Source organism: Mobula birostris, chromosome 1 (assembly GCF_030028105.1).
Source record: "Mobula birostris isolate sMobBir1 chromosome 1, sMobBir1.hap1, whole genome shotgun sequence".
NCBI lineage: Eukaryota > Metazoa > Chordata > Chondrichthyes > Myliobatiformes > Myliobatidae > Mobula > Mobula birostris.
This window is the reverse complement of record NC_092370.1, coordinates 147,266,061-147,278,901: the sequence shown is the minus strand read 5'-3', so window position 1 is coordinate 147,278,901 and position 12,841 is coordinate 147,266,061. Positions and strand designations below refer to the sequence as shown.

The 12,841-nt window shown below is 42.3% G+C and overlaps 1 protein-coding gene across 5 annotated transcripts in view; it reads left to right on the top strand.

Annotated features, from left to right (window-relative positions):
• zfpm2a (zinc finger protein, FOG family member 2a) overlaps positions 1-12,841 on the top strand; it is a 1,013,454-nt gene that overhangs the window by 253,240 nt on the left and 747,373 nt on the right. For all 5 annotated transcript variants that reach the window (XM_072263394.1, XM_072263386.1, XM_072263377.1 and 2 more), the window contains exon 2: positions 1,245-1,403. In XM_072263394.1, the coding sequence (XP_072119495.1) occupies positions 1,269-1,403 (135 nt within the window). In that variant the 5' untranslated portion in view covers positions 1,245-1,268. The remainder of the gene's footprint in view (positions 1-1,244; positions 1,404-12,841) is intronic.

Below are 12,841 nucleotides of genomic sequence, written 5' to 3'. Positions count from 1 at the left end.
AAAGGGCCTGTTACTATGCTGTAGCACTAAAATAAATAAAATACGACTGCTGTGGAGGTCAATTGAGAATTAACATTCTTTGTACACAGATAATTAAAATGACATGGACTGATGGAGGAAATAATAAAAAAAAGATTAACAGAATGTTGATGTTTATATACCTATGAAACTAGAATAAAATAGAGCTATGGTTTTGCATACCTCTGCAAAGCTTTACATATGAAATACTCTGTACAGTTCTGGGCACCACATTTTGGAAGAAAAAGCTGAGAGCCCATGGTATTACAGGAAAGATACTAGATTGACTGGCAGGATGCAAAGATTGGGAATAAAGGGGGTCTTTTCTGGTTGGCTGACTTGTGTTATATTCCGCAGGGGTAAGTATGGGAACCCCTCTTTTCATGTTATATATCAATCATTTGGATGACAAAATTGATGGCTCTGGGCCTGTACTCACTGGAATTTAGAAGATTGAGTGGGGTATCTCATTGAAAGCTACTGCATGTTGGAAGGCGTAGATAGAGTGGATGTGGAAAGGATGTTTCCTATGGTGGAGGAGTCCAGGACCAGAGCGCTCAGCCTCAGAAATAGAAGGACTTCCCTTTAGAATAGAGATGACGAATTTTTTTTTTTAGCCAGAGGGTTACCACAGATTTAATTTGTTGCCACAGATGGAGGCTAGGTCATTGGGTATATTTAAAGCAGAAGTTAATAGATTCTTGATTAGAAAGGGCATCAAAGGTTATGGAAGTCAGGAGAATGGGGTTGAGGGAGATAGTAAATTAGCCATGATTCAATTGCAGAGCAAACTTGATCGGCCAAGTGGCCTATTTCTGCTCTCTTGTTTTATGGTATTATGGAAATATTGGACTAAGGGAGAGTACAGTTTTACCAGAATGAAAACTGGATTACTGGACTCCAAGTGTTGAAGTACTGGGAGAGATTACACAAATTAGATCTTTTCTGCAGTTTACATTCCAAATCTTGTTAATCAGAAAGATTTAAATATTAGAACAAAGTTATTGGTTGTATAAATTTGCTGCAAGTCAGAAAAAGCTTGGGGGTTGGGGGGTTGCAGGGGGTCTACTCTGCCCTACCACTGTTGCAATGTTTATGGATTCCTCATTTGTATTGCTGAATCTGTTAGGAATTCTATGAAACAAGAAAATACATTCTTATGGATGCTCTTAGAGTAATGATCTGTGCACACAATATTACAAAGAACCCTCTTACTATTTTAATAGGACCATTGGAAGACACAATTGAAGATGATGAAGAAGAATGTTTGTCTGAAGAAAATGATGCAATTAATGGAGGAGACTACACTCAGGAAGAAAACTTCTCAGCCGAGTATGAGTCAGAACATCTCAGCTGTGAAGAAACAGAATATTACTGTGATAAAGGTAACCAGAGAAACTCCTTTTTACCATGATAAATAATGCTCGTGGTCCAGTGGTGTTTAGTTTTGCTCTAGTACACAAAGTCTTTATTATAGAAAAGTATTTGGATTGTTTTCCATTTCTTGTTACAATATTATATAATGCATTGATCTATCACTCTTGTTCCGTTAAAAAGTCTGTTGGGTTGGTGCATTGCCTCACATAGTCATGCCTGAAACCAGGCTCGCTATAACTATGTACTACGCTTGTACAAATTGTATCCTTTGCTGAGAACTTGTAGCTTTTGCATTTTGGGTAGTGTCTTGCCTATTACATGATTGTGAATGACTGGTGAACTTACAATAGTCAAACATCATTTGCTAGCTAAAAAACTGATGTGTGAATACAGGCATAGCTAGTGAAATAGAATGTTCCTTTTTTTCATATATAATATCCAGGGGTACATAACTCAGCTGAGCAATTATAGTTCTGATTATCTGACAAGCCTAATTCATAATCTCAAATAGAGAAAAAAACAACTATCTCACAGTTCTACTAGATCCTACTCACATGAATTTGTTTGTTAGTTCGTCATATGTTAACATCACTGGGATTTATATCCTTTTGAACTTGACCTTGAGAAGATAGTGTTGGACAGCATTCTTAAACTGATGTAATCATATGGTGAATGTACATATTTTCACAGTAAAGAGTTACAGGAAGTTGATCTCGTCTGGTGCAGAAGAAGAATTTGCAATAGTTTTTCCTGTTTGGATGAGTTTTGACAGAGAGTGATAGGTGCAGTTTCTGTTCATTCTACCTGCTTGCTGACTGTCCTCCCAGGTGGTAGAGGTGCTGTCAGAGTAGCCTTGCCTTTATGAGGAACTCCTTGTTGAGTCAATTCAGCTGCTTTGTCCAACATTTCGTCATGCTACTTCAATATTGATGGAGCTGTACTGATCCAGGAGGTGGAGAGTACTTCACCACATACTTGATTTGCAAATTGCTAAAAGGCTTTGGGGAGTCATTTACCCAGTTCTTGGAGATGCAGTATTTATGTGGTTACTGCAAAGCTTGCAGTCACTGCTGACCCTGGGGTTATTGATAGCAGGGGAACTGCTGGTGCTAAAACAGTTGAACATCAAGGGAAAATGGGTTGATTGTTTCTTGTTAGTGATCAATGCCAATTACTTGTGTGTAGTAAGAAATACTTTGCAATTTGGCAGCCAGTGCCTAAATGTTGCCTGCATCTTGTTACATGTGAGAAAGAACTGTTCTGTTAACTGAGTCATAGGAAATTGAATCAAACATTGCATTGTCATCAGCAAAACTGAGGTCTTATGGTGAAGCAGCTGAAGTCAGTGGGCTAGCATATTGCCCCGACATTGTCCTGTGGACAAGGACTCTAGCAGAAAAGTCCTGAGGCTGAGATGGTTAGCCTACAGCAAGCACAAAGTGTTTATATAATGCATGATTCTACCAATTCTGAGAAATCTAAAGCTTTGCCACCTTTGCTGCCAACTATATACCCTGTTCTCACTTTCATATGGTTTATCTCCAGCTTCTCTCTGCCCTATTTCAACTTCTTCATCTTCATCTCAGGAGCTTAGCAACCAATACTCAATACAGACCCACAGAGTCATAGAAACATAGAAAACCTACAGCGCGATACAGGCCCTTTGGCCCACAATGCTGTGCTGAACATGTACTTAGTTTAGAAATCATGTAGCGTTACCCATAGCCCTCTATTTTTTTAAGCTCCATGTACATATCCAGGAGCCTCTTAAAAGACCCTATTGTATCCACGTCCATCACAGTCACTGACAGCCCATTCCACCACTCTCTGCGTAAAAAAACTTACCCCTGACCTCCCCTCTATACCTACTTCCAAGCACCTTAAAACAGTGCCCTCTGGTGTTAGCCATTTCAGCCCTGGGAAAAAGCCTCTGACTATCCACACGATCAATGCCTCTCATCATCTCATACACCTCTATCAAGTCACCTATCATCCTCCGTTACTCCAAGGAGAAAAGGCCAAGTTCACTCAACCTGTTCTTGTAAGGCATGCTCCCCAATCCAGGCAACATCCTTATAAATCTCCTCTGCACCCTTTCTATGGTTTCCATATCCTTACTGTAGTGAGGTGACCAGAACTGAGAACAGTACTCCAAGTGGGGTCTGACCAGGGTCCCATACAACTGTAACATTACCTCTCGGCTCTTGAACTCAATCCCTCGGTTGATTAAGACCAATGCACTGTATGCCTTCTTAACCACAGAGTCAACCTGCGCAAGCCTTTTTCCTGATGCAGGCCTCTCAAGGTCTGAGTTGACATTCGACGTTCCCTAACCGCCCCCCCCCCCCCCCCCAAATCTGCAGAGCAGCTTTGAGTGTCCTGTGGACTCGGACCCCATGATCCCTCTGATCCTCCACACTGCCAAGAGTCTTATCATTAATACTATATTCTGCCATCATATTTGACCTACCAAAATGAACCACCTCACACTTATCTGGGTTGAACTGCATCTGCCACTTCTCAGCCGAGTTTTGCATCCAATCGATGTCCTGCTGTAACCTCTGACAGCCCTCCACACTATCCACAACACTCCCAACCTTTCAGCCCTCCACACTATCCACAACACTCCCAACCTTTGTGTCATCAGCAAATTTACTAACCCATCCCTCTACTTCCTCATCCAGGTCATTTATAAAAATCACAAAGAGAAGGGGTACCAGAACAGATCCCTGAGGCACTCCACTGGTCACCGACCTCCATGCAGAATATGACCCGTCTACAACCACTCTTTGCCTTCTGTGGGCAAGCCAATTCTGGATCCACAGAGCAATGTCCCCTTGAATCCCATGCCTCCTTACTTTCTCAGTAAGCCTTGCATAGGGTACCTTATCAAATGCCTTGCTGAAATCCATATGCATTACATCTACTGCTCTACCTTCATCAATGTGATTAGTCACCTCCTCAAAATTCAATCAGGCTTGTAAGGCATGACCTGCCTTTGACAAAGCTATGCTGACTATTCCTAATCATATTATGCCTCTCCAAATGTCTCAGGATCTTCACCATCAACTTACCAACCACTGAAGTAAGACTCACTGGTCTATAATTTCCTGGGCTATCTCTACTTTGCTTCTTGAATAAGGGAACAACATTTGTAACTTTCATGTCCCCATCGATAATGCAATGACCAGCGACTCAGCAATCTCCTCCCTTGCCTCCCACAGTAGCCTGGGGTACATCTCGTCCGGTTCCAGTGACCTATCCAACTTGATGCTTTCCAAAAGCTCCAGCACATTCTCTTTCTTAATATCTACATGCTCAAGCTTTTCAGTCCACTACAATCGTCGATCCTTTTCCTCTGCTATCTTCTCCGGTTCCATACACACTTTTCCATTGTCACACTTGATTGGTCCTATTCTCTCACATCTTATCCTCTAGCTCTTCACATACTTGTAGAATGTCTTAGGGTTTTCCTTAATCCTGTTCACCAAGGCCTTCTCATGGCCCCTTCTGGCTCTTCTAATTTCTTTCTTAAACTCTTTCTTGTTAGTCTTATAATCTTCTAGATCTCAATTATTACCTAGTTTTTTTAACCTTTCATAATCTTTTCATCTTGACTAGATTTACAACAGCCTTTGTACACCACAGTTTCTGTACCCTACCATCCTTTCCCTGTCTCATTGGAACGTACCTATGCAGATCTCCATGCAAATATCCCCTGAACATTTGCCACATTTCTTCCATACGTTTCCCTGAGAACATCCATTCCCAATTTATGCTTCCAAGTTTCTGCCTGGTAGCCTCATATTTCCCCTACTCCAATTCAACGCTTTCCTAGCTTGTCTGTTCCTATCCCTCTCCAATGCTATTGTAAAGGAGATAGAATTATGATCACTATCTCCAAAATTCACTCCCACTGAGAGACCTGACACCTGACCAGGTTCATTTCCCAGTACCAGATCAAGTACAGCCTCTGCTCTTGTAGGCTTATGTACATATTGTGTCAGGAAACCTTCCTGAACACACCTAACAAACTCTACCCCATCTGAACCCCTCGGTCCAGGGACATGCCTATTGAAATTGTCCCACCACAACAACCCTGTTATTATTACATCTTTCCAGAATCTGTCTCCCTATCTGCTCCACGATGTCACTGTTACTATTGGGTGGTCAATAAAAAAAAAACAGTAGAGTTATTGACCCCTTCCTATTCCTATCTTCCACCTACAGAGACTCCATAGACAATCCTTCCATGACTTTCTCCTTTTCTGCAGCCTTGACACTATCTCTGATCAACAGTGCCACCTCCCCACCTCTTTTGCCTCCCTCCCTATCCTTTCTGAAACATCTAAAGCCCAGCACTCTACGTAGTCGTTCCTGCCCCTGAGCCACACCATCATAGCTCCAAGTACTGATCCACACTCTAAGCTCATCCACTTTGTTCATGTTATTCCTTGTATTCTCTTTCAAATCTCTTACTAACTTCCTTCAGTTAGCCCTGACGAAGGGTCTTGGCCTGAAACGTCGACTGTACCTCTTCCTAGAGATGCTGCCTGGCCTGCTGCGTTCACCAGCAACTTTGATGTGTGTTGCTTGAATTTCCAGCATCTGCAGAATTCCTCGTGTTTGTGCTAACACTGCTGTGTTTTTGATAAAATTCATTTCGGTAGTGCACAGAAAATATTGCCGTACTGTATATGATAGAATTTCATGACTTTCAACTCATAACGGTTGTTGGAATCTAATTCGCTGTCTTCATTGTTTTAATATTCCTAATAAAACACATGATAATAGTCAAGATATTTCTGTTCTTCTTTAATATTTTTAGAGTAATTAAGCTTTTCTATATGACACTTTTCCACTTTGCCTTAATTCCTTGCTGCAGGTTCTTCATCAGATAGCTTTCAATGGTTCATGTCATACATTTTCTAATCAGGCACCAGTTTTTGTCTGGCCTTCAAACCTTTTCAGTCAATATTCTTCTGTCTTTCTTAAGCAGCTGTAATGATAGATCCCATGCCAATGTGTGAATCCGTCTAGTAGCATCAATACTCAGTGCCTGTGCCTTGATCACTTTGCCTTTGTGTCGTTTAATATCAAAATCTTCAAAGCCACTTTACATTTTGTGAGGATTATGAATTTGAGCTCTTTAAATTATCTGAGTTACAGAGCATATTATATTAACATTTGGAGTTCTCCTTGGACTGACAGAAGCTGGGTGCACAAAGCTGCAAAAAAAAAAGCCAATATGACTTTGTTTCTACCTTGCTCGAGGAGTTATATGTGTAAATCACCTAAGCTTATTGACCCAAATCTTCGCCTTCTTGTGTTCTGATTTGTTTGGAACACAGACACTGATAGAGCATTGATATAGCCGATTTAGCAGCTCAGTGATTTGTTTTACAACAGATGCCTTCGGCTAGACATTATCACTCCCTCATGTCTACACTTTTTTTTTCTCTTTTTGCTAAGAGTAAGTCTCTTTTGGTTATAGATAGAATCAAATTCCTCCTTGTTTTCTCAATAGTTTTAGCTGATCTAGTTCTGAAAATAGGGTTCTATAAGTAGTTGATTTTTTCCAAATATAGAATATAAACAGCTTATGAAACTCATACATTATTGTAATTGAAGACTGACCTGATCTGAAACACTTTATAAGTGTTTTTAAATGCATTCGATAGTTATGTTATCAAAAATACCACTTTGTTCCTTCCATGAAAAAGCAGTGTAGTACACAAGTACCAGAAGCCGAAAGGAGACAGCTTTTATTATGTAGAAAATTTAGAGAATATAATTCAACAAATTAATATTTTTGAATGAGTCCAGATTGGGAATTCAGCCCTGCTTACAATTTTTATTTTATGAAGTTACAGTAGTGCTTCTTTTAATTCTATGGGCTAGTGTCCAGAGGCCTGGACTATTGATCCAGAGACATTGGTTTGAATCCCATCATGCTGCTAATTAATCCTGTAAGTAAATAAATTTGAAATTAAAAAGTGCAGTCTTTTTCAATGAAATGAGTCAATTGTTCTGCAACCCAGTCTGTTTCACTCATGTCCTTCAATTGAAGGGAAATTTGGCCATTTTAATCAAGTCTGGCTGTATGTGACGAGAGACTTGAGAAGGTGAGTGACTCTATCCTGTGTCCTATTTAGTTGGGAGCGGCACTGGGATGAGCATTGGTAGGTTGCCAAGAATTCCCACTTCACAAGTTCAAACACATGAAATAGGAATTAGGGAGTGAAATTAGATACTTTGTGCTTTGCCTGTAGTAGTAATTGCAGTTAATTTGGGTACTGACTGCTCTGCTTGCAGTTAGTATTTGGGAGAGAAATTCAGACACTACCATTTTATTGATGTTAATTGTAGACCCGTTGCCAATGAATGCTTTCATTTGGTGACATTCCATTTTGGAGTGTACCTCTGAAATGCTTACCCACTGTTGAACTTCTAATACTTATAGAGAATTAGGTAAAATATTTAAAGTATTGTGTAGTATAAGATTTAGTGCTGTACTTCTTTAACCAATGGGAAAAATAATATTGGTATGAACCCATTATTAGTATGTTTTTTAAAAAGCATCTTTTTCTGGAAAAGGGATCTTTCTATATTTATATGAATTGTAAACTGGTACTGATTTCAGAAGTTTGTATCATTTTCCCATAAGCCTTTTAGAAATAGATGCTTACGACTTCTGTGGCTCTGAAGAAATTACAGAATGTATTTACTAAGATTTATTTTTATTCATTTATACGATATAGATATTACTGGCAAGCTGAGCAATTATTGCTTATGTTTAACTGCTCTACATAACAACTGCAAGGAAATCTCATAATGCAGAGCAGGAAGTTTCAGGAATTAGATCTAACAATGGTGAACAATAAATTTTCCAATTCCAACATGTAGGAAAACTTTGAGATAGTCCAGTTATTATGTTGCTGGTTGTCAATAGGTGCAGAAGTAGACCATTCGGCCCTTCGAGCCTGCACCACCATTCTGAGATCATGGCTGATCATCTACTATCAATACCCGGTTCCTGCCTTGTCCCCATAACCCTTGATTCCCTTATCCATAAGATACCTATCTAACTCCTCCTTGAAACCATCCAGAGAATTGGCCTCCACTGCCTTCTGAGGCAGCGTGTTCCACACCTCCACAACTCTCTGGGAGAAGAAGTTCCTCCTCAACTCTGTCCTAAATGACCTACCCCTTATTCTTAAACCATGCCCTCTGGTACTGGACTCTCCCAGCATCTGGAACATATTTCCTGCCTCTATCTTGTCCAATCCCTTAATAATCTTATATGTCTCAATCAGATCCCCCCTCAATCTCCTTAATTCCAGCGTTTACAAGCCCAGTCTCTCTAACCTATCTGCGTAAGACAGTCCGGACATCCCAGGAATTAACCTAATGAACCTACGCTGCACCTCCTCCACAGCCAGGATGTCCTTCCTTAATCCTGGAGACCAAAACTGCACACAATACTCCAGGTGTGGTCTCACCAGGGCCCTGTACAAAGGCAAAAGGATTTCCTTGCTCTTGTACTCAATACCCTTTGTAATAATGGCCAACATTCCATTAGCCTTCTTCACTGCCTGCTGCACTTGCTCATTCACCTTCAGAGACTGATGAACAAGTACTCCTAGATCTCTTTGTATTTCTCCCTTACCTAACTCCACACCGTTCAGATAATAATCTGCCTTCCTGTTCTTGCTCCCAAAGTGAATAACCTCACAATTGTTCACATTAAACGCCATCTGCCAAGTTTCTGCCCACTCACCCAGCCTATCCAAGTCACCTTGAATTCTCCTAACATCCTCATCACATGTCACACTGCCACCCAGCTCAGTATCATCAGCAAACTTGCTGATGTTATTCACAATGCCTTCCTCTAAATCATTGATGTAAATCGTAAACAGCTGTGGTCCCAATACCGAGCCCTGTGGCACCCCACTAGTCACCACCTGCCATTCCGAGAAACACCCATTCACTGCTACCCTTTGCTTTCTATCTGCCAACCAGTTTTCTATCCATGTCAATATCCTCCCCCCAATGCCATGAACTCTGATTTCACCCACCAATCTCCTATGTGGTACCTTATCAAATGCCTTCTGAAAGTCAAGGTACACCACATCCACTGGATCTCCCGTGGCTATCTTCCTGGTTACATCCTCGAAAAACTCCAATAGATTAGTCAATCATGATTTGCCCTTGGTAAATCCATGCTGGCTCAGCCCAATCCTATCACTGCTATCAAGATATGCCGCTATTTCATCTTTAATAATAGACTCTAGCATCTTCCCCACTACTGATGTTAGGCTAACAGGGCGATAGTTCTCTGTTTTCTCCCTCCCTCCTTTCTTAAAAAGTGGGATAACATTAGCCATTCGCCAATCCTCAGGAACTGATCCTGAATCTAAGGAACATTGGAAAATGATCACCAATGTATCCGCAATTTCCAGAGCCACCTCCTTTAGTACCCTAGGATGCAGACCATCTGGACCTGGGGATTTGTTAGCCTTTAGTCCCATCAGTCTACTCATCACCGTTTCCTTCCTAATGTCAATCTGTTTCAGCTCCTCTGTTACCCTATGTCCTTGGCCCATCCATACACCTGGGAGATTGCTTGTGTCTTCCCTAGTGAAGACAGATCCAAAGTACTTATTAAATTCGTCTGCCATTTCTCTGTTTCCCATAACAATTTCTCCCAATTCATTCTTCAAGGGCCCAACATTGTTCTTAACTATCTTCCTTCTCTTCACATACCTAAAAAAAAAACTTCTGCTATCCTCCTTTATATTCCTATCTAGCTTGCGTTCATACCTCATTTTTTCTCCCCGTATTGCCTTTTCAGCTAAGTTCTGTTGCTCCTTAAAAATTTGCCAATCATCCGTCTTCCCACTCACCTTAGCTCTGTTATACTTTTTTAATGCTATGCTGTCTCTGACTTCCTTTGTCAACCACTGTGGCCACTTTCCCCCCTTTGAATCCTTCCTTCTCTGGGGGATGAACTGATTTTGCACCTTGTGCATTATTCCCAAGAATACCTGCCATTGCTGTTCCACTGTCTTTCCTGCTAGGATATCCGACCAGTCAACTTTGGCCAGCTCCTCCCTCATGGCTCCATAGTCTCCTTTGTTCAACTGCAATACTGACACTTCTGATCTGCCCTTATCCCTCTCAACTTGCAGATAAAAACTTATCATATTATGGTCACTATCTCCTAATGGCTCCTTTACTTCAAGATCACTTATCAAGTCCTGTTCATTGCACAACACTAAATCCAGAATAGCCTTATCCCTGGTCGGCTCTCGTAGAAGCTGCTCCAAAAATGCATCCCGTAGGCACTCAACAAAGTCCCTATCCTGGGGTCCAGTACCAACCTGATTTTCCCAGTTCACCTGCATGTTGAAATCCCCCATGACTACTGCGACATTTCCTTTGCCACATGCCATTGTTAACTCCCTATTCAACTTGCACCCAATATCCATGCTACTGTTTGGGGGCCTGTAGATAACACCTATTAGGGTCTTTTTGCCCTCACTGTTCCTCAGTTCTATCCACACTGACTCTACTTCTCCTGATTCTATGTCCCCCCCTTGCAAGGGACTGAATCTCATTCCTCAGCAACAGGGCCACCCCACCCCCTCTGCCCACCTTTCTGTCCCTTCGATAGCACATATACCCTTGTACATTCAATTCCCAGGTCTGATCCCCCTGCAGCGATGTCTCCGTTATCCCAACAACATCATAGTTACCCATTCGCACCTGAGCTTCAAACTCATCCACCTTATTTCTGACACTTCGTGCATTCAGATATAGAATTTTTAACCCATTTCTCCTCTCTCTGTTTAAATCGCTACCTATTGTGCATAACCCAGCTCCCCGAACTCTCACCGGGCTATACGCCCCTTGAATTTTGTTGTCCTTCTTAAATTTACTTACTCTTTCTGCACATTTAACTCCATGCTCCGTCAGACCATCCCTCTGCACATGTATCCTCCTCACTCATTCCGCCTCACCTTTCTCTACTTCACACTTAATATTCTGGAACCGTGCAGTCCCCACCTGTCCTTTATACTTCATCTCGGTATCCTCTCTCACATTCTGGATCCCTGCCCCCTGCAAATTTAGTTTAACCCCCCCCCCCCCCCGAAGCAGCACTAGCAAACTTTCCTGCAAGAATGTTAGTACCACCTCCAGTTCAGGTGTAAACCATCCCATCGGAACAGATCCCACCTTCCCTGGAACAAAGCCGAGTTATCTAAAAACCTGAAGCCCTCCCTCCTGCACCATCCTCTTAGCCACGTATTGATCTGTATAATCCTTCTGTTCCTCGCCTCACTCGCACGTGGCACAGGTAGCAATCCGGAGATTGTTACCCTGGAGGTCCTGCCCTTCAGCTTCGCACCTAACTCCCTGAACTCTCTACACAGGACCCCCTCACTCTTCCTACCCATGTCATTGGTCCCTACATGGACCACAACATCTGGATTCTTGCCCTCCCTCTCGAGAATAACCTGCACCCGATCTGAGATGTCCTGGACCCCGGCACCAGGGAGGTCTGGCAACATACCATCCAAGACTCCCGATCTACCCCACAAAATCTCCTATCTGCCCCCCTGACTATAGAATCCCCTATCACTGCCACTGTCCTCTCTTCCCTCCTCCCCTTCTGAGTCGAGGGTCCAACCTCAGTGCCAGAGACAGGACCACTGCAACTTGTTCCTGGTAGGTCATCCCCACCAACAGTATCCAAAACGGTATACTTATTGTTGATGGGAATGGCCACAGGGGTGCTCTGCTCTCTCTGCCTGCTCCCCCTCCATCTCCTGACAGTCACCCAGTTGCCTACCTCCTGTCTTTTCGGTGTGACTACCTCCCAATAACTCTTATCTATCTCTGTCTGTCTTGTCCTGTCTTCTTGGTCGGTCCTGAAAACATTTGACCCATGGGCCACCTCCAGCTGGCAATGTAGATTCATGCATGCAGACATAGACACATTGGCCCACCAAGACAGTGACAATGCTCAAGCACCAAGTTACACTAATCACATTTTGTCCTGATGAAGTGTCTTGACCCAAAATGTCAACTGTTTATTCCTTTACCTAGATGCTGCCTGAACTGCGGAATTCCTCCAGCATTTTGTGCATGTTATTCTGGATTTCCAACATCTACAGAATCTTCTCTATTCACATTTTGTTTTCTTCCTGCATGTCCCATATTCTACCATCCACCCTCGTACCAGGGCAATTTACAGTGGCCAGTTAATCTACCAACCATCAACCAGGATGTGGGAGGAAACCAGAGCATCTGTGCAGTGGCAAGGAGAAAATGTGAACTCCACACAGACAGCCCCCGAGGTTATTGAGAACTCGGATCAATGGAGATGCCAGTCAGCAGCTTCATTAGCTGCTCTGCCACCCTTTCTTTGCTACAGAAACTG